This window comes from Gorilla gorilla, chromosome 21 (genome assembly GCF_029281585.2).
Source record: "Gorilla gorilla gorilla isolate KB3781 chromosome 21, NHGRI_mGorGor1-v2.1_pri, whole genome shotgun sequence".
In the NCBI taxonomy this organism is placed as follows: Eukaryota; Metazoa; Chordata; class Mammalia; order Primates; family Hominidae; genus Gorilla; species Gorilla gorilla.
In genome coordinates, this window is record NC_073245.2 from 48963619 (window position 1) to 48986119 (window position 22501).

The 22501-nt window shown below is 45.3% G+C and overlaps 1 protein-coding gene across 7 annotated transcripts; it reads right to left on the reverse strand.

Moving 5' to 3' along the window:
- On the reverse strand, positions 1–22419 carry DSN1 (DSN1 component of MIS12 kinetochore complex). Of its 7 annotated transcripts, none has more exons than XM_055373470.2 (12): positions 21894–22419; positions 21522–21789; positions 19556–19604; positions 19008–19328; positions 16116–16189; positions 14912–14984; positions 10653–10704; positions 6750–6809; positions 6279–6353; positions 3866–4013; positions 2958–3045; positions 1–1102 (listed from the first exon to the last, which is right to left on the reverse strand). In XM_055373470.2, exons 3-12 carry the CDS (start codon positions 19587–19589, stop codon positions 993–995), a joined length of 1035 nt encoding a protein of 344 aa, XP_055229445.1. In that variant the 5' UTR covers positions 19590–19604; positions 21522–21789; positions 21894–22419; the 3' UTR covers positions 1–992. The 7 variants fall into 7 exon arrangements, with proteins under 7 accessions (XP_055229445.1, XP_055229443.1, XP_018872811.1 ...); XM_055373468.2 differs by having other exon boundaries at positions 10653–10740; positions 21894–22409; XM_019017266.4 differs by lacking the exon at positions 21522–21789 and having other exon boundaries at positions 10653–10740; positions 21790–21977.
- Positions 22420–22501: the final 82 nt, after the last annotated feature.

Sequence of the window (22501 nt, forward strand, 5' to 3'; positions counted from 1 at the left end):
GACAAGCGAAAGCTTTTAATTATGTGCAATTTTATAATACAGATTATAAACAAATAGAACAACGAATAGTAGTACTTACTCCTTTCTTGTCATGAATCCAGGATTTAGGAGGTCAACTCAATATTAAAAACTGAAGCACACTACAGACAACAGGACATAGAGAATGAGTGGTATTTCCTTCAAATTGAACATCTTGTGAAGTGACATATGTATCCCAATGATGCAAACAATGCTCAAAACTTTTTTTTTCATTTTTTTACAATTTTTAATTTTTTTTAAGACAGTGTCTCACTCTGTCGCTCAGGCTGGAGTGCAGTGGCGCAATTAGAACTCACTGCAGCCTCAACCTCCTGGGCTCAAACAATCCTCCCACCTCAGCCTTCTGAGTAGCTAGCACTACAGGCACACGCCACCACACCCAGCTAACTTTTTGTATTTTTTGTAGACAGGGTTTCACCTTATTTCTCAGGCTGGTCTTCAACTTCTGGGCTCAAGCAATCCACCCACCTCAGTCACTCAAAGTGCTAGGATTACAGGCGTGAGCCATTGCACCCAGCCTCAAAACTCTTCTACCTAAAATCACCTTCAGAGCCATGCTAGAAAATTAGTATCATTCCTTTACAATCAGAATCCAACTTGGCCACTAAAATGTTTCCTTAGACTTGGTCCTAAATGATTTTTGGATTGTTTCAAAACCTGAAAAACACCTTCACAGAATAAAGATAAAAGAATGGGCCACTGGATCTGAAGATCATTTCAAAAAAGAAGTTTGAACTTTCAAGCATTTTGCACATTCCTGGGAAAAATGTCTATACAATATTCATTTGGATGTACAAATTCCATCACTTTTTGAAAAAAGTCAAAGTGTTCTACAGTCAGTCCTGCCAGTTATCTTCAAAGGCAACGAGCAGAAATCACGCAGTCACCACGTGCTGGGGCACTCTTCCCATTCCTCTCCTCTTGGGCACCTTGTGGCAGAAACTCTCATAAAGTCACTGACAAGATCCAGATCCAGATCCATGTGTGGCAGGTGGGTTCTGTAGCTGAAGCTTCAACAGTTTTCGAGCTGGTGAGGGATCTAATTGTTGCATGCTTCTCTTCCCTGCAGAGAAAAGAGGCCAAAAAATAAATTTCAATTGAAATAACATAACATTTATTGAAAACTTAATGTAGGGACATTGTGCCACACATGGAAGGGCATTACAAAGACAAATAAGAGAGTCTCTGGCCTCAAGGAGATGACAATTTGCTAAGAATGCCAGCCACAGCTTGGCATGGTGGCTCACGCCTGTAATCCCAGCACTTTGGGAGACCAAGGCGGGAGGATTCCTTGAGCCTGGGAGTTTGAGACTAGCCTGGGCAACACAGTAAGACCTTGTCTCTACAAAAAAAAAAAAAAAAATTAGCCTAGCATGGTCCTAGCATGATCCTCCAACTACATGGGAGGCAAGAGGATCACCTGGGAGCCCAGAAAGTTGAGGCTGCAATGAGTCATGACTGCGCCCCTGTATTCCACCCTGGGCAACAGAGCAAGACCCTGTCTAAAAAAAAAAAAAAAAAGGGGGTGGCTCATGCCTGTAATCCCTGTAATCCCAACACTTTGGAAAGCCAACATGGGCAGATCACTTGCGGTCAGAAGTTCAAGACCAGCCTGACCAACATGGTGAAACCCCATCTCTACTAAAAATACAAAAATTAGCCAGGCATGGTGGCACATGCCTGTAATCCCAGCTACTCAGGAGGCTGAGGTGGGAGAATATCTTGAACTCTGGAGGCAGAGGTTGCAGTGAGCCAAGATCATGCCACTGCAACTCTAGCCTGGGCAACAGAGCGAGACTGTCTCAAAAAAAAAAAAAAAAAAAAAAAGAAAGAAAGCCAGCCACCACTACAATCACAATACAATGTGATCAATAAGAAGATGGAGGCTGGGTGCAGTGGCTCACGCCTGTAATCCCAGCACTTTGGAAGGCCAAGGCAGGTGGATCACCTGAAGTCAGGAGTTCGAGACCAGCCTGACCAACATGGAGAAACCCTGTCTCTACTAAAAATATAAAATTAGCCGGGCATGGTGGAGCATGCCTGTAATCCCAGCTACTCGGGAGGCTGAGGCAGAAGAATCCCTTGAACCTGGGAAGCAGAGGTTGCAGTGAGCCGAGATCACACCATTGCACTCTAGCCTGGGCAACAAGAGTGAAACTCCGTCTCAAAAAAAAAAAACAAAAAACCAAAAAAACAAGATGGTCAGGTGCAGTGGCTCACACTTGTAATCCCAGCACTTTGGGAGGCTGAGGCAGGATGATCACTTGAGCCCAGGAGTTGAAGACCAGCCTGGACAAACAGGGGGACCCCATCTCTACAAAAAAATTAAAAATTTAGCTGGGTGTGGTGGTGGTGGTGCACGCTTTTAGTCCCAGCTACTCTGGGAGCCTGAGGTGAAAGGACTGCTTGAGCCTATCAGGTTGAGGCTGCAGTAAGCTGTGCAGTCATTGCACCATTCACTCCAACCTGGATGACAGAGCGAGAGTGAGACTTTGCCCCCCCGCAAAAAAAAAGTAGAAGAAGAAAGAAAATGAAGGTATGTATAGCCAATAATTTAGGGCTGGAAGGAGGTCAGGAAAAGCTAGGGAGGAGTAATGTCAGTGTCACTTAGTGAATTCTTGAGAAATGAAGAGGGAAAAAGCAATGGGTGGGTATTTCTTAAGTCTTGGATTTACCAAAACAACAACATATTTCATGGGGATTTAATTCTCAGTCTACTGTGCTTCTGTAGAATTTACATCTAGAAATTTCCTATCAACTCTGAGTACCCATAACATACTATTTATTGTGGGGAGAAAAACAAATCACCTCATATAGGTCTTACCCTCTTGGACCATAGGCTTTGAAGGGCAGTTTGTATCCCAAAGGCTATCATGGAAAACAGCCTAAACTCTGGTCCCCTCAAGAGACAAGCTTACCGAGCTGTACTGACACCTTCTGGAAGCACTGGGTACTTTCATCCATAAAGGCCTGCAGCTGTTTCACTGATCCTTGCAGTTCATCCATCTGTAGAAAAAAGACAGCTGTGAGCTGTAAAGGTCCATGGCTTCTTGGATGTTCCTCAAACCCGACAAGCAAGCTCTTGCTCAGGAGCTCTGGGCTTGCTGTTCTTTCAGCCTGGAATGCTTATGCCAGATAATTCTGTTTGTTCCTCCAAAGTCACACCACATTCTTCTCCAGGCTGCTCTATGCTCCAGGAGGCTGACCCGTGTAACCTCTACCAACAGGATGCCTAAGTGGGAAGGAGCTGAACGAGTCATCTTGAGTTGGCTCAAGTCAGCTAACCATGTGACTTTCTCCCATTAGGTGCCAAAACGGCTACTCCCTCCTCCCTTTGAGTCCTAGGAGGAGTAAGAGCTCTGCTGCCTATAAGCCCCAGGTTACTCCACTAACCCTTGTGGTTCTCCAATACCCATACCTTTCTATTTAGCCTTTCTGAAAATAAACTCTCCTTGAATTGTCCTTTCAAATGCCATCTGCTTGCTATTAATACCTGGTTTGACACAATACTACTCCCTCAAATGTCCTCATGGCTCATTTCCTTCAAGTCTGTTGAAATGGCACCTCAGAGGGGCCTTCAATAACCTTGCTATATAAAATAGCAACCCACCAACCTCCCTATACTGTCTCTCTTACCCTGCTTCATCAGCATTTACCACTATATATTCATTTGTTTATTATTTTTTGTCTCTCCATGTTTTCCTAAGGTAGAGTTGAATATACATATTCAACTTACACTTATACATTTCTCCAGGTCTTTTAATTTCCAAGGATTACAAGGTGGCAAAGCTGGATAACTCAACTAAATAAACATGAGCCCACTTACCACCAACTCCATACAATCAAAGACTTTGCTCTGGTTCTGTAATATTTTCTGGTAGTCAGGTTTTGTATTAAGAACTTCATTCTGAGAAGACCCAAGATATGTCATAGGTTCCACTTTGACCTCAGTAATTTTGGCCTCAGTTGATCCTCTAAAAACAAAACACAAGAGCTTTCGAGAGATTCTGTAATTATTTTCTGGAAGAGATACCAAAGATTATCCTATAAAGCTGAATCAGTATTCCTCCACTCTACACTAGGTATAGGCTCACTTCTTAACAGAAAGTTTTTTTTTTGTTTTTTTGTTTTTTTGAGACGGAGTCTCACTCTGTTGCCCAGGCTGGAGTGCGGTGGTGCGGTCTCGGGTCTCGGCTCACTGCAACCTCTGCCTCCCGGGTTCAAGCGATTTTCCTGGCTCAGCCTCCTGAGTAGCTGGGATTTCAGGCACCTGCCACCATGCCCAGCTAATTTTTTGTATTTTTAGTAGAGACGGGGTTTCACCATGTTGGCCAGGCTGGTCTCGAACCCCTGAACTTGTGATCTGCCCACTTCGGCCTCCCAAAGTGCTGGAATTACAGGCGTGAGCCACCGCGCCTGGCCTTAACAAGAAGTTCTGAAACAATTGTCTAGTATTCATGTCTTTATACCTCCGGACTCCAGGAAATGCTGGAAGCTTCCAGTCAGTTGAATCCACTTAATAGTAAGGTCCATATACCAGAAGGACTATACTTGGGAGAGAGTGAAGCCAAAGCGTACTATCCTAAAGTCAGTGTCTATAATTGTTTACCAAAACATGCTGGCCTACTTCAATTATCTAAAATAACTGAACAGGACTGAGAGTTCATGAAAACTGATGAACAACAACTTTAATAACAACAACTACTACAATTTACTGAGTGCTAAGTATATGCCAGACATTACTGGGCACTTTACATTTAACCTAATTTGACATAATAACCCAATGAGGAAGGTACTAATATCATCCCCATTTTCAAATGAGGAACCTCAGGCTCATTCAAGACTAAGTGACTTGCCCAAGGTCACAAAACTAAGGAGCAGTTAGAGTCTGAACAGACAGTCTGCTTCTAGAACCATTCCTCTTAACCTACAAGCTTTGCCACAAAAGATTTTATCTGAAATTAGCATCTTACACATTATCTATCTTCATAAATACAGTATGTAAGGGGTGAATAAAGTAACTGATAACCATCATTACCTGGATTGGGGAAATTTTTCAAACCATGCTCCTCAAAGCCCCTCTCTACTGAGAGGCCACTTTTGTAATTAGGGTTTTGACTAACATTTTGTAGTTGGGATTCTAGCTGATTCTATCTCAAAAAAAAGCTTAAAACCATGGTTTAAATGTTCAACTAAATCAAAATCTAGCATTTTCTGGCCAGGTGCCGTGGCTTACACCTGTAATCTCAACACATTGGGAGGCCAAGATGGGCAGATCACTTGAGGCCAGGAGTTCACGACCAGCCTGGCCAACATGGCGAAACCCTGTCTCTACTAAAAATACAAAAATTAGTGGGGTGTGGTGGAGCATGCCTGTAATCCCAGCTACTCGGGAGGCTGAGGCAGGAGAATCGCCTGAACCAGGGAGTTGGAGGCTGCAGTGAGCCGAGATCGTGCCACTGCATTCCAGCCTGGGCGACAGAGCAAAAAAACAAACAAAAAAACAACAAAAAAACACCCAGCCCAGCCTGGCCAACATGGTGAAATCCTGTCTCTACTAAAAATACAAAAATTAGCCAGGCATCATGGCAGACACCTGTAGTCCCAGCTACTCAGGAGGCTGAGGCAGGAAAATTGCTTGAACCTGGGAGGCAGAGTGAGCTCAGATGGCGCCATGCACTCCAGCCTTGGCAACAGCGCGAGAGTTTGTCTCCAAAACAAAACAAAACAAAACAAAACAAAACAAAAAAACACCTAGCACTTTCCTACTTTTCCTCTACCTTCAAGACCCAAAGATCCTCTCTTTCCTCAATCTTCCTCATCACCCACTTTCATGTCTTTCTGTCTCCAAGAAGGCCCTGGCCAAGGGCATCCCCCAAACCTGCAGCTCATAGGCCATGTGCTCACTGAAGCCCCTTGGTTACTGTTCTTGGCCCAGCCCCAGGCTGCCAGATACAATGCAGAGATGTCTCTGTCTCCCCCAGGATATGAAATGTTAGCCAAGGACACAGAACAGAAACAATTGTGTTCTTGGACTGAAAATAGTGACACCAACTCTTCCTTCCTCTCACTCACTTCCCGTTTCTGGTCAGAGAGTGCTAATACACACTACAGAATTTGATGAGCTTATTGGCCCGTGAGAAAGGATTCATCTTTCAATTTGTGCTAACAGAACTGAAATAAACACCAATCAAACTCCATAAGATTTTTAAAGAGTTTTTACAGTTCATAGATCTAACCTGGACAATATCTCTTTAGCCTCCTGCTGGTAGTGAAGCAAGAGCTGATCCCAAGTCTGACGTTCTAAAGAAAACCTGTAAGAATCAGGAAAAAAAGTTCAGTTAATTTTTATAATCTTATTCTGAATCACTCACAGTAACAATAAGTATGTGAGGTGTACAATCTGGATGTAAAATGTGAGTTGAAAGGTCATTACAGGGTTAGAAAGCCTGACCAATTCAGAGGATATTTAATCATATCAAACCTGAGTTCTTCAAGTCAGATTAATATTTGTATTCTCTAGACTCCATTCTATGAAATTGATCATTAGTAGAGTCCATAAAAATCTCAATATGCAGCCTTCTAACTTCTAGTATTGATGCACTAATGCTGACTCTCCAAATACAATGCTTACTATTCATTTTTTCCAAGTTAGTTAATTTCCCCAGATGGGAGAACAAATTTAGATTTTCTAACAAAGGTTAACTTACTTTGTTATGTATTCCTTCATCTCAGCCACAGATGCTTCCAGAGAAAAATCTGATGCTTTTCTGGAAAACAGATAGGATTATGACATAAATCTTTCAAGAAATATTTGCTTTAATATAATCGCTTATAAATTATTTATTTATTTATTTCAGATGGAGTTTCCCTCTTGTTGCCCAGGCTGGAGTGCAATGGCACAATCTTGGCTCTCTGCAACCTCTGCCTCCCTGGTTCAACAGATTCTCCTGCCTTAGCCTCCAGAGTAGCTGGAATTATAGGCATGTGCCACCACTCCCGGCTAATTTTGTATTTTCAGTAGAGGTGGGGTTTCTCCATGTTGGTCAGGCTGGTCTCAAACTCCCGACCTCAGGTGATCCGCCCGCCTCAACCTCCCAAAGTGCTGGGATTACAGGCATGAGCAACAGCACCCAGCTATTTATTTATTTTTGAGACGGAGTCTCGCTGTGTCACCCAGGCTGGAATACAGTGGCGTAATCTCGGCTTGCTGCAATCTCCGCCTCCCGGGTTCAAGTGATTTTCCTGCCTCAGCCTCCAGAGTAGCCGGGACTACAAGTGCCCACGACCATCCCCAGCTAATTTTTGTATTTTTAGTAGAGACGGGGTTTCACTATGTTGGCCAGGCTGGTCTCAAACTCCTGACCTCATGATCCATCCACTTCAGCCTCCCAAAGTGCTGGGACTACAGGCGTGAACCACCACATTCAGCCTTTTATTTATTTACTTTTAGTAGAGATGGAGTCTCGCCATGTTGCCCAGGTCTCAAACTCCTGGGCTCAAGTGATCCTCCCACCTTGGTCTCCCAAAATGCTCAGATTACAGGTAGGAGCCACCATGCCCAGAATCCCTTAAATAATTTTTGTCTTTCAAAAAATACTTAATGTTGGACTCTATTTCACTTTTCCACTAGGTAATAACTTTCTTTTTTTTTTGAGATGGAGTCTCACTCTGTCACCCAGGCTGGAGTGCAGTGGCGCAATCTTGGCTCACTGCAAGCTTCGCCTCCTGAGTTTATGCCATTCTCCTGCCTCAGCCTCCCGAGTAGCTGGGACTACAGGCGCCCGCCACCACACCCGGCTGATTTTTTGTATTTTTAGTAGAGACGGGGTTTCACTGTGTTAGCCAGGATGGTTTCGATCTCCTGACCTCGTGATCTGCCCGCCTCGGCCTCCCAAACTGCTGGGATTACAAGCGTGAGCCACTGCGCCGGGCTTGCACTAGGTAATAGCTTTCTAAGCTGTAGGTAATAGCTAGGTAATAGCTTTCTAAGTGGTCTCTTTATATTCTGTTTCTCTTATCAATTCCAATTCACATCATGGCCAGATTAACCTTTCTTAAAATATTTCTCTAATTTCTTTTTTTCCTTGCTTAAAAACTCTGTGACTCTCAGCCGGGCGTGGTGGCTCACGACCGTAATCCCAGCAGTCTAGGAGGCCGAGGCAGGCGGATTACCTGAGGTCAGGAGTTGAAGACCAGCCTGGCCAACATGGTGAAACCCCGTCTCTACTAAAAATACAAAAATTAGCCAGGCATGGTGGCACACACCTGTAATCCCAGCTACTAGGGAGGCTGAGGCAGGAGAATTGCTTGAGCCCAGGAGGTGGAGGTTGCAGTGAGCTGAGATCATGCCACTGCACTCCAGCCTGGCCAACAGAGCGAGACTCTGCCTCAAAAAAAAACAAAAACAAAAACAAAAACAAAAAAACAACTCTGTGACTCTCTACTGCATACAGAAGTCAAAACTCCTTAACCTGGCACTTAAGGCTCTCTGTGTTCTGGTACCGTCCAGCTTACCAACTTTGATTCCTACTGTTACCCAATGGCTTAAATGAGTGGGGTAATTAATTCTTATGAAAAAGAAGCAGGCCTGAAAATGCCAAAATATTTTATATGTACTTGGTATTCTACCTCGCAAAAACAAATTATTTGTGCCACCATTCAGGTTTTTTTCTAGAAAAGCCTGAGACACACAGCCATTACTACCTCTGGCTAAGAAACACTAGCCTGTGCTAAAATATACTGCATTAAAAAATAGGCCCGGTGCGGTGGTTCACGCCTGTAATCCTAGCACTTTGGGAGGCCAGGAAGGGTGGATCACCTGAGGTTAGGAGTTCGAGACCAGTCTAGACAGTATGGTGAAACCCTGCCTCTACTAAAAATACAAAAATTAGTTGGGCATGGTGGCAGGTGCCTGTAATCCTAGCTACTCGGGTTAGGCTGAGGCAGGAGAATCACTTGTAACTCGGGAGGCAGAGGTTGCAGTGAGTAGAGATTGCGCCATTACACTCCAGCCTGGGTGATGAGAGCAAAATTCCATCTCAAAAAACAAACAAAAAAAGAGATGCTACTTTAAACTAAAATGTTTTTCATTTCCTGTCTAGCAATGTCAATCCTAAAGACCTTTGTGAAGTCAAAACCTAAAGTTCATGATGTAAGCCCAAGTGAAGTGACTTGTTGCTGGGTGGAAATTAGGGTGTTAAGGATGTTAGTCTCACCCCTACAGAGGAAGTACCAGTTTTGGGGGTAGTTTTAAATTTCTGCTAATATTCAAGAGCCATGTTCTTTGGCTCTTGGCAAGGTAGCAAAGATGTGAATTATGTTTTTCCCCTCATCTTTTCATGGCTGGTTCCTTCTCACCATTCATATCTTACAGGTTTCAAGCCCAAGGTCAAATCATTAGAGGTCTTCTCTGAACACTCCAGCTAAAGTTGCCCACCCCCTCAAGTCATGATTATATTTACTGACCTCCTAGATTATCGCTGAGTCATTATTTCCCATATATTTGTTTATTGTGTCTTCTATTATAACGTATGACAAAAGAGACCTTGCTTCACTTGTCATTATATCACCAGCATCTAAAAGAGCCTGGTACATAAGACGCTGAATCCGCTGGGTGTGGGGGCTCATGGCTGTAATCACAGCACTTTGGGAGGCAGAGGCAGGAGGATCGCTTGAGCCCAGGAGTTCTAAAGGCCTCGGTAACATAGGGAGACCCCGCCTTTAAAGTTAAAAATAGGCCGGCGCGGTGGCTCATGCCTGTAATCCCAGCACTTTGGGAGGCTGAGGCAGGCAGATCAACTGAGGTTAGGAGTTCAAGACCAACCTGGCCAACATGGTGAAACTTCATCTCTAGAAAAATACAAAAAATAAGAACAGGCAGGATGGCTCACACCTATAATCTCAGCACTTTGGGAGGCTAAGTAGGGCAAATTACTTGAGGTCAGGAGCTCGAGACCAGCCTGGCCAGCATGGTGAAACCCCATCTCCCCCATCTCTACTAAAAATACAAAAAAATTAGCCAGGCATGGTGGCGCATGCCTGTAGTCCCAGCTACCTGGGAGGCTGAGGCAGGAGACTGGTTTGAACCCGGGAGATGGAGGTTGCAGTAAGCCAAGATTGCACCATTGCACTCCAGCCTGGGGTACAGAGCAAGACTCCGAATCAAAAAATAAATAAATAAAAAGAGAAGATGCTGAATAAATGTTTGTTGGTGAATGAACAACTATCTAATGACAACAAAAGTCCTAATTCTTTTTTTTTTTTTTTTTTTTTGTGAGACAGAGTCTCTCTCTGTCACCCAGGCTGGAGTGCAGTGGCGCGATCTTGGCTCATTGCAAGCTCCGCATACCGGGTTCATGCCATTCTCCTGCCTCAGCCTCCCAAGTAGCTGGGACTACAGGCGCCTGCCACCACGCCCGGCTAATTTTTTATTTTTATTTTTAGTAGAGATTGGGTTTCACCGTGTTAGCCAGGATGGCCTTGATCTCCTGACCTTGTAATCCACCCACCTCGGCCTCCCAAAGTGCTGGGATTACAGGCGTGAGCCACCAACGCCCAGCCTAAAGTCCTAATTCAATCATAATTTAGGACAGAAGGGGAACTGCTCTTACCCATTTGAATCTTCAAAACATTTTTGTAGAGTTCCATCAGTTTCCAGTCCATCTGCAAAATGTTTCAATTCTTCAGAAAGAGAAGATGCTAGACAGCACAAATTTACGTGTCATAAAATAAAGGAAATATACGTTTTCATAGTGAGATGCTGACAAAGGTATATTAAGGTAGTCTCAGCTCTAGGTACTGTTACATGTTGGTCCTCAAGCCCACCCAAAAGTGTGGAGTTAAGTATGTAGAAAGATTTTATCTTTTTTTTCTGGTAGGTATAGATAAAATGAAAGACAACTCATTTTTATCTATTTATTTAGACAGACTCTCGCTCCGTCACCTAGGCTGGAGTGCAGTGGTGTGATCTCAGCTCACTGCAACCTCCACCTCCTGGGCTCAAGCAATATAACCCCCGCCTCAGCCTCCCTATTTGCTGGGAATATAGGCAGCACCACCATGCCCAGCTAAATTTTCTATTTTCTGTGGAAATGGGGTTTTACCATGTTGCCTAGGCTGGTCTCCAGTTCCTTGGCTCCAGCGAAGCCTCAGCTTCCCAAAGTCCTGGGATTGTAGGCGTAAGCCACTGTGCCCAGCCTTTATGACATTTATGATAAATGTTTCTATAAATGAACTGTGAAAAAGCAGTTTAAAAGGTATATCTGAGGCTGGGCGGGGTGGCTCACACCTGCAATCCCAGCACTTTGGGAGGCCAAGGCAGGCAGATCACTTGAGGTCAGGAGTTTGAGACCAGCCAGGCCAACATGATGAAACCCTGTCTCTACTAAAAATACAAAAATATACCTGGGCGTGGTGGTACACGCCTGTAATCCCAGCTACTCGGGAGGCTGAGGCAGGGGAATCGCTTGAACCTGAGAGGCAGAGGTTGCAGTGAGCTGAGATGGTGCCACTGCACACTAGCCTGGGCAAGAATGAGACTCTGTCTCAAAAAAAAAAAAAAAAAAAAAAAAAGAAGTCAGGCAATAGGCAAGAGGGTAATAAGAAACATGGAGGCAAATAAAAAATTATGGGCATAGCCGGGCATAGTGCTTGTAGTTCCAGCTACTTAGGAGGCTAAGGCAGGAGGATTGCTTGAGCCCAGCACAGCTTGAGCAACATAGTGAAACCCCATCTCTTTATTAGAAAAAAAGAAAACCAGGCTGGGCGCAGTGGCTCATGCCTATAATCCCAGCACTTTGGGAGGCCAAGGTGGGCAGATCACGAGGTCAAGAGATCAATACCATCCTGGCCAACATGGTGAAACCCTGTCTCTACTAGAAATACAAAAATTAGCTGGGCGTGGTGGCGCGTGCCTGTTGTCCCAGCTACTCAGGAGGCTGAGGCAGGAGAATCACTTGAACCTGGGAGGCGGAGGTTGCAGTGAGCCGAGATTGCACCACTGCACTCCAGCCTGGCAACAGAGCAAAACTCTGTCTCAAAAAAAAAAAAAAAAAAGAAAGAAAGAAAACCAAAAAGGCCAGGCATAGTGCCTCACTGCTATAATCCCAGAACTTTGGGATGCTGAGGTGAGAGTTTCACTTGAGCCCAGGAGTTCAAGACCAGCCTGAGCAACACAGCAAGACCCCATGTCTACAAAAAATTTTTTTTAGAAACTTAGCTGGGTGTGGTGGCACATGCCTACAGTTCCAGCTACTTGGGAGGCTGAGGAAGGAGAAATGCTCGAGCCTAGGAGATCAAGGCTACAGTTAACTGTGATCATGCCAGTGCACTCCAGCCTGGGCAACAGAGCAAGATCGTGTCTCAAAAAAAAAAAAAAATTATGGGCGTAAGGTTAAAAACAGGCCTCTGCTAGACTTGAAGAGTCCACTACTACATTCAGGTGAAGAATGCTAAGGGGAAAGGCTATGTTAATTAGTTATCAGGATAATCCTAGCATATCTACTTTAATTAAGGTGATGGTACAATTCTGAGATAAACAATTTTAACTGGCAAGTAAGCCCAAGTTCATGTATTTTCTAGATCTTTTAAGTGGGTAAACCTGAGTATTTCTGACCCTGGATAAGTGTATATTTACACTATTAGCAGAATAGGTACTTCCTAGAAAGTTCAATCATTAGTAATTTATTTCACAGACAACTAGCTAACTGCCTCGTAATATAAAGAGTTCCTACCAATCAATGTAAAAGAGCCACCATCCTAAGTTTTAAAAACGAACATGAGGCTGAGCCATGGTGGCTCGCGCCTATAATCCCAACACTTTGGGAAGCTGAGGTGGGTGAATCACCTGAGGTCAGGAGTTTGAGACCAGCCTGGCCAACATGGCGAAACCCTGTCTCTACTAGAAATACAAAATTAGAAAGGCATGGTGGTGCATGCCTGTAATCCCAGCTACTCTGGAGGCTGAGGCAGAAGACTCGCTTGAACCCAGGAGGTGGAGGTTGCAGTGAGTCAAGATCGCACCACTGCACTCCACCCTAGGAGACAGAGTGAGACTCCATCTCAAAAAAAAAAAAAAAAAAACAAATGGCTCTAAAAATATGAAAAAAGAAAAAATGCTTATCTTCTTCAAAAGAAAAAGGAACACAGATTAAAACTACAAAATATCTTCTATCACCTATCATATAGTAAGAAAATCTAAAAGGCTTTTTTGTTGGTGAGAGTGTAAGAAAACAAGTCCCTGCATGTATTGCTGGTGAGAGAATAAATTGATACCACTTGTCTGGGAAGCAATCTGGTAATTCCCATAATTTCATTTGAACTAGTTAATTCCAATTCTAAGAATTTATCTTCTTTTTACTTGCACACGTGCCAAAAGGCTTGTGTTAAAAAAAAAGGCCAGATGCAGTGGCTCATGCCTGTAATCCCAGCACTTTGGGAGGCCGAGGTGGGTGGATCACCTGAGGTCGGGAGTTCGAGACCCAGCCTGACCAACATGGAGAAACCCCGTCTCTACTAAAAATACAAAATTAGCCCGGCGTGGTGGCACATGCCTGAAATCCCAGCAACTAGGGAGGCCGAGGCAGGAGAATCGCTTGAGCCTGGGAGGCAGAGGTTGCAGTGAGCAAAGATTGCGCCATTGCACTCCAGCCTGGGCAACAAGGTGGCTCACGCCTGTAATCGTAGCACTTTGGAAGGCGGAGGCGGGCGGATCACGAGGTCAGGAGATCGAGACCACGGTGAAACCCCGGCTCTACAAAAAATACAAAAAATTAGCCTGGCGCAGTGGCCGACGCCTGTAGTCCCAGCTATTCGGGAGGCTGAGGCAGGAAAATGGCATGAACCCGGGAGGCGGAGCTTGCAGTGAGCCGAGATCGCGCCACTACACTCCAGCCTGGGCGACAGAGCAAGAATCCGTCTCAAAAAAAAAAAAATTCATTACATTATTTACTGTAGTAGCAAAAGACTTAAAAAAAAAAAAACACTTAAAGCCTATTAGTAAATAACTAGTTAAATCCAGGCCGGGCACAGTGGCTTGTACCTGTAATCCCAGCACTTTAGGAGGCCAAGACGGGTGGATCACCTAAGGTCAGGAATTAGAAACCAGCCTGGCCAACATGGCGAAACCCCGTCTCTACTAAGTATACAAAAAATTAGCTGAGCGTGGTGGTGGGTGCCTGTAATCCCAGCTACTCAGGAGGCTGAGGCAGGAGAATCGCTTGAACCCAGGAGGCAGAGGATGCAGTGAGCCAAGATTGTGCCACTGTATTCCAGCCTGGGTGACAGAGCGCGACTCCATCTCAAAAAAAAAAGAAAAAAAAAAAGCAATAAATATTTCTGCAAGGATACACAAGAAACTGGTGGCCATAGCTACCTTTGGGGAGAGGAACTTAGACTGGGGGCCAGAATGGAAGGGAAGATTATTTTCCACTTTCACACCTCCTTAGCTTCATAAGCATGTATTCTTGCAATTTAAAAAAAGTAGGGGGCTGGGCACAGTGGCTCATGCCTGTAATCCCAGCATTTTGGGAGGCCAAGGTGGGCAGATCACTGAGGTCAGGAGTTCAAGACCAGCCTGGCCAACAGGTGAAACCTCTTCCCTACTAAAAATACAAAAATTAGCCAGGTATGGTGGCTCCCAGCTACTCGGGGGGCTCAGGCAGGAGAATTGGTTAAACCCAGGAGGCAGAGGCTGCAGTGAGCCAAGATCACCCTACTGCACTCCAGCCTGGGCAACAGAGTGAGACTCTGTCTAAAAAAAAAAAAGGTGGGGGAGCTAGTTTTATAAGGGAGCAGCTTCTGTAAATGGGGATGCTGTGAGGAAAGCTTTGACTGCCCAGGGTCAAAGCTCACTTATCTGTTAGCAACTTACCTTTGGCTCTAAAACTTTCAAGACTGAAGCCCTTAGTGTCCCTTAGGAAAGGTTCAAGTTTCTGAATAGAGAACTAAATAAAGAAAAGCATTTTTAGTACAACCACCAAAAACTTCCAGGCCAGTCCTAAATTTATGTCACTTTATGATGTTTAATAAATATGAAACTAAATACTAAACATGATGTAATTTTTACACATAAGACTTTTCACAGAAACAAATAAATAGATAAGGGAAAAAAAAAAAACTCTTTGTTGACCAGGCACAGTGGCTTACGTCTGTAATCCCAGCACTCTGAGAGGCCGAGACAGGCGGATAATAAGGTCAGGAGATGGAGACCATCCTGGCCAACATGGTGAAACCCTGTCTCTACTAAAAATACAAAAAAAATTAGCGGGGCATGGTGGCGCGTGCCTGTAGTCCCAGCTACTCGGGAGGCTGAGGCAGGAGAATCGCTTGAACCTGGGAGGCAGAGGTTGCAGTGAGCCGAGATTGTGCCACTGCACTCCAGCCTGGTGACAGAGCAAGACTCCGTCTCAAAAAAACAACAAAAAACAAACAAACAAAGAAAAAACAAAAAACTTTTTGTTGCTTGGACTACAGATTTTGACTTTCGGTTCAGGAAAAAAAAAAGGTTATTTAATTCATACAAATTACCTGCTTATCTAAACTGATGTAAGCACCTGGTAGCCACATAATACAGAATACACCTTAAAAAAAGGCTGGGCGCGGTGGCTCACACCTGTAATCCTAGCACTTTGGGAGGCCGAGGTGGGTGGACTGCCTGAGCTCAGGCGTTCAAGACCAGCCTGGGCAACATGGTGAAACCCCGTCTCTACTAAAATGCAAAAAATTAAGGGCTGGATGCGGTGGCTCATGCCTGTAATCCCAGCACTTTGGGAGGCCGAGGCAGGCGGATCAGGAGGTCAGGAGATTGAGACAATTCTGGCCAACATGGTGAAACCCTTTCTCTACTAAAAGTACAAAAATTAGCTGGGCGTGGTGGCATGTGCCTGTAGTCTCAGCTACTCGGGAGGCTGAGGCAGGAGAATCACTTGAACCTGGGAGGCGGAGGTTGCAGTGAGTCAAGATCATACCACTGCACTCCAGCCTGGGTGACAGAGTCAGGCTCCATCTAAAAACAAAAGATTGTCACAATAGCAGTTAACAAACACAAAAACACTTCCTAGTTATAAGAACCTTACCTGGAAACTGGAAAGCAGGAGACAGCCAAGCCGTTTGCTTTCTGCTAAATCGACACTGATAGACCGGCTGAGCTCTAACATAAAACATAGCCACATTTAAGGAGCTGGATAGTTACATAGTTAGCAACTAACAAAACTGAAAAATGTCCTCCCTCTTGATAAATCCAACTTAAGGCAAGAACAGCCTTCTTTAGTTAAAGACAGAATTCTAATTTTTGCAGGATCACTGAGGAATGAAGTTTACCCATTTGTTCATCTAAACTTAAAAAAAAAAAAAGTTATAAGAATCTTTGTATTGGGCAGGTACGGTGGCTCATGCCTATAGTCCCAACACTCTGGGGCCGAGGCATGGGATCACTTGAGACCACAAGCTGGAGACTAGTCTGGACAACATGGTGAAATCCCGTCTCTACTAAAAATAGAAAAATTAGCCAGGAGTGGTGGCATGTGCCTGTAATCCCAGCTACTCCAGAGGCTGAGGCATGAGAATCAAAAGGGCTCAGGAGGCGGAGGCTGCAGTGAGCCGAGAGGTTGCAGTAGCTGAGATTACAGGCATGCGCCACCACACCCAGGTAATTTTTTGTATTTTTAGTAGAGACAGGGTTTCCCCATGTTGGCCAGGCTGGTCTTGAACTCCTGGCCTCAAGTGATCTGCCTGCCTTGGCCTTCCAAAGTGCTGGGATTACAGGTGTGAGCCACTGTGCCTGGCCACATCTGAGCTTTTTTATAGGACAGGCACTGCAATGTGCTTTAAACACTTTGTAGTGTATACTATAAGAAGAGTACTATTATAAAGTTCCATTTTACAAATGGGAAAACTGCAGCTCTGAGGGGAAATGACTTGCTTGAGGCCAGAAACTGGAAATTGGTGGAGCCAGAATTCAAACCCAAGTCTCTCACCGATATCTGTGTTTTTCCCTCTATTACCACACTGCCTCTCTATAATGACCTCATAATAGCATTAATAACTAACATTTGTTGAACACTTGCTATATAAAAAGCATTTTATGAAATACTATATACATATTTCATTAAACCTTGAGGCAAGTATCCTATGAATTCCATTCAGATAACAGATAATGACACAGGCACAAAGTAATAGGTAACTTGCCCAAGGTCATAGAGTGAGTTATTAGACTGAATTGGGTGAGCATTTTACATAATTATGCGACTGAATCCCTAACCAATCGCAAAATGTAGATACCGTTTTTTAAAATTATGTCCACTTGTAAACAATTACTACATAGCAAAGGAATTTTGCTTTGTGAATTATGAGAGCTACATGTCTTTTTGCCCTCTAGCTTCAGCTGGTTGTGTTTTTAAAGTTCTTGTCTCTTAATTGTCACTGCTGTTAGTCGAGAAAAACAGGATACTTTCTGCCTATAACCAAGGAAACCTGACAGGTTGCCAGAAATAACCGGGCAAGAACCAATCTTATTACATTGATGCTTTTCTGTTTAAGTCTAAATACTCTGGCATAGAGCTAAAGGTAGGGCTAATCTTGGGATGCACTGATGTTTTCTCAGCACATCTAGGGACTAAAGTACATGGGCCTTGTGGCAGCAATTTTCTGATGTGCTAAGTGCCTATCTTTACCCAGATTTCCTTCTGTGCATCAGACCACTTGGAAATAGGACGATACCTTAAAATCAATCACAGTAGCTTAACATTTCAGGGCTTACTATGTCCCAAGTACTGTGTTATGTAAGACAGGTACTATTTCATTTCCAAGTTGCTGATGAGGACCTTAAGACAAAGAAGGTTAAGTAATTTACTCAACATCACAGAGCTAGTATAGTCTTCCTGAAATATGCAAGCTTTTCCACGTTATGTTCTGTACTTTGATGCTAAGATATAGTTACTATTGTAAATTCACACAAAATGACACAAATCACGTTCTGTATAGCATCCCTAAAAACTAAGTTTTTCACTGTAGATACACACACACACACACACACACACACACACACACACACACAGAGAAAGAAAGCGAGGCGGGGGTGGGTGGGGTGCAGGGAGGGAAGAGGGAAGGGAGAGGGGTGGGGTGCAGGGAGGGAGGAGGGAAGAGAGAGGGGATAGGGAAAAAGAGACAAAGTTTTTTAGAGACAGGGGTCTTACTTTGTCACCCAGGATAGATTGAGTGGCACAATCATAGCTCACTGCTGCCTTGAATTCCTGGGCCCAAGTGATCCTCTTGCCTCAGCCTCTCTCCAGTAGCAGGGACTACAGGTACGTGCCACCATGCCCTGCTATTTTTTTAAAAACTTTTTGTAGAGATGGGGTCTTGCCATCTTGCCTAGGTTGTCCTCAAACTCCTGGACTCAAGCAATCCTCCTGCCTCCCAAAGTGCTGGGATTATAGGCATGAGGCACCATGCCTGGCCCACTCTAGATATTTGTATGTGCATCTTCCCTCTGAGGTATTTCCAGTTATAAAGGCTAAAATCAGGTATCAACCCAACTATCTTCTGCTCCACTTTAGGGTATGAGACAGAAAACCACAGAAAGAAATCTTTAATGTCTCTCACCCTAGCAGAGGTGAGTATTGAACAATTAGAAATTTATTTGTGGCAGCTAATAATATAATATAAGTAGTAAGCCAGCTGCAGTGGCTCACGCCTGTAGTCCCAGCTACTTGGGAGGCTGAAGTGGGAGGATTGCTTGAGCCCAGAAGTTCAAGTCCAGCCTAGACAAAACAGCAACATCCTGTCTCTTAAAAAGAAATAGCAGTAATACTGAACATTTACTAGGTGTTTGACATCAGTACTTATAAAGTAGCAAGTCATGTCTATTCTCCCACACTTTCTGCCATACCTCACTGCCTCTTATCTGAGCTGGAACCTGTCTCTTATCTGAGCTGGAACCTCACTGTCTTGTGTACACAGCACCCCACCTGTGATGCCCTGGTGAATGGGATGCAGCGACTTCCGCCGGTTCGTTTCTTTCATACTTGCTCGCCGCCAGGATTGCCTCCTGTCTTGATAACTGGCAGATTGTTCTTGAGGGGACAAATGAAGGGACTTCGACTGAAGTCTTTCCTGGTGGCTGAGATCACAATTTCCCCCTTTTTTAGGGCTAGAGCCAAGGTGAATTCTTTCCTCTGAAACGCCTTGATTCATCTCCAGGGAGGCAGATGTTTTAGCAAACACTTCCACAGGACTGAGACTTGATTCCAATTGAAGATCATGAGTCTTAGACATCACTGGTCCTTTTTCTAGTATTTGTTATAAAAAAGTCAAAATACAAGATCAAGCCCGCCACAACTATTTGTGCAAAAAAGTGGAAAAAGTAAATGTATGCCCCTAGATCGTGGAAACATAAAGCATCTCTGCAAATAATGAGTAGGTGATTCCAAATCTACCAGGAGCCAGGAAAGATTTGGGTATAGCTCAGAAGCCTGAACCCAAGGTAAGAGGTACTGAATTTCACTACAATACTTACCATCTATGATCTCTGATCTAGTCACTGAAGTCATCCTAGGTGGTAAACTCTGAAAATAGGAAAATGAAGTTATCTGTTCTTCACATTTCAGCTGCAGTCTCAATGGGGCTTTACAGCCCCAGAATAGGCCATGTGCTTTCCAGCCTCTCTGAGCTACCCTTATCCACCTCCCTGACAGAGAATATCAGGAGAGGCCATCACCTCCTCTTCTGAATTTCTATACACTTTATTGCTAGAAATATTCAAATCTCCCTGAACACATACCCTACCTTACTTCCCAGTTACTTTGTGTTTAACTAGTCCCTAATTCCATTGATGACATTATGGTCTACCTGGTCTTCCAAACTAGAAAAACCACATCATCCATTACTTCTTATTCTTAGTTCTCCAGATCCAAAGTCCTAACTGTTTTATAAACAGTCTCTAAATCTTTTCTCCATTCTCACTGTTACTAGTTTATTTATTATTTTGAGACAGGGTCTTGCTCTGTTGCCCAGGCTGGAGTGCAGTGGCACAATCTTGGCTCACTGCAACCTCCTCCTCCCCAGTTCAGGTGATTCTCCTGCCTCAGCCTCCTGAGTAGCTGGCATTACAGGAATGCACCACCATACCTGGCTAATTTTTGCATTTTTAGTAGAGATGGGGTTTCCCCATGTTGGCTAGGCTGGTCTCAAACTCCTGGCCTCAAGTGATCCACCAGCCTAGGCCTCCCAAAGTCTGGGATTACAGGAGTGAGCAGCCACCACGCCCAGCCTCACTGTTACTAGTTTAGTTCAGGTCTCATAATTTCTGGTCCCTCCCACTATCTTAATAGTCTCTCCACTAGTTTTTCTACCTCCAACGGCCCGTCTCCAGTCTATTCTTTGTTTTTGTTTTTTTTGAGGTGGAATCTCACTCTGTCGCCAAGGCTGGAGTGCAGTGGCGCAGTCTCGGCTCACTGCAACTTCCACCTCCCAGGTTCAAGCAATTCTCCTGCCTCAGCTTCCTGAGTGGCTGGGATTACAGGTGCCTGCCACCACACCTGGCTAATTTTTGTACTTTTAGTAGCGATGGGTTTCCCCATATTGGCCAGGCTGGTCTCGAACTCTTGACCTCAGGTGATCCGCCCAGCCTCAGCCTCCCAAAGTGCTGGGATTACAGGCCTGAGCCACCACACCCGGCCCAGTCTATTCTTCAGACAGTTGCCGGGACTTTTCCAAAGTGTAGTCAACACCTCAGGTAAACTAGTCCCAATTTACCCATTCCTGCTCTCTCCTCCGAGTCCTATTCCCGGTACTACTTCTGAATCTTTGCACATATCTGTCCTTCTACCTGTTAAACTTATTCATCCTTCCCAACCTGGCTCAAATATGAAGCTTTCACATCACTTATCTTTGGCAGAGTTGGTGGTTATGCCCCTTGGCCTTCGTAGCATTGGCTATAAAATCTGTTTACATGTCTGTCTCCCCAGCCAGGCTGTATTTGTATTCTTAGTGACTGTCAGGAACAACTGCCTGGAAGGCAGGGATGTCACCTAGGCATCTCTTCATCGTCCCCTCCCTCCCAGCATAAATCTGTCTGTGGGGGGTACTAAATAAAAAGAAATGAATATATGCAGAGGGACAAAAAGGAAAAGATAACAAGGAGGGCTCGGTCAAGGATCTGAATCCCCCACGGTCCTTATGACAATATCACACAGATCCAGGCTTGGATAATAACGACTGTATCACACAGATCCAGGCTTAGAAAAGCAACAACTGTCAACTGTTAAACGCTTATTCTATGCTAGGACCCGTGCTATGTAAGCGCTTTACTTGCATCGTTATTCCACTTAATCCCTTCCACAACTCCGTAAGCACCATTAACTCCACTTTGCAGACAGGGGAACTGAGGTTCAGAGGGGCAAAAAGCCTTGCCCAAGCTTGTGACACAGCCAGCCTGGGGGCACAGGGGCAATTCGAACCCCAGCCCTCTACCCAGTCCTCACCCCTGTTTCTGGAGCCTAGGCCCCTGGCACGGCAGATACGTCTCTAATGGGGTCGGTAAGGGGGACTGCCCTCGGGTTTCATTTCACCCGGGAGGAGGTCGCAGCGCCCTCGGGGCCCCCCAGTGTCCACGGTCGGGGCCGGGGCTGCGGCGGGTCGAGCTGGGCCGACGGGTACGACGCCGAAGAGATTAGTGCGGCGGCGGGCGGGGCCACATCAGAGGACAAGTCTGTGACTTCCTGACGCCCGTCCAGTCCGGAACCTCCGTACCTGAAACAGAAGGCCACGGGTCGCTCTCCACAGCCCCAGGTCACTCCTGGACGCCTTGCGCACCCGCAGCCGAACCTCCCTGATCAGGGTGAAGCGGTCTCCACCTTCTACGTCACGGTCACCGCCTCCGAAACTCCCGCCAACCAAGGGCGCATGCGCGGCCGTCTGTTTCTCGGGCACGCGCGCGCAGAACGCCTGCCTCCGACGACGCGCATGCGTACACCGCCGTCCAACGCTCCTTCCAGCTCCGCCCCTCTAGTCCAAGTCCTTTAGGTCCTGTCCGGCCACGTCACCACCTCCCCGCACCACCCCGCCCGGGAGTCCCTTTCCGGGACCCGCCACACTATCGTGTCCTTTTGCGCCCAACGGCCCCAGAGCCCATCTAAGATGGGGGAAACAGAGGCCCGGAGAGATTCTTGCCGGAGGAATACAGCGCCTCAAAGGGCATCTGATGCCCTGTCCCCGTCGCTAGGCTCTGGTTCCCACTCCCTTTATCTCCTTAACTCCCAAAATGTGGACCGTGACTCTCCCCAGGGTGGACTGGAGCTCTGAGCTCAGTTTGCCTCACAGTCTTTCCCACTCCTGCTCTAGGACTTTTTCCTCTCTCATTTCCAGACCACTCCCTCAAACGGCTTGCTTTACTTGCTTGGTGGGTGGGGGCCTGCCCTCGGGTTTCATTTCACCCGGGAGGAGGTCGCAGCGCCCCCAAGTG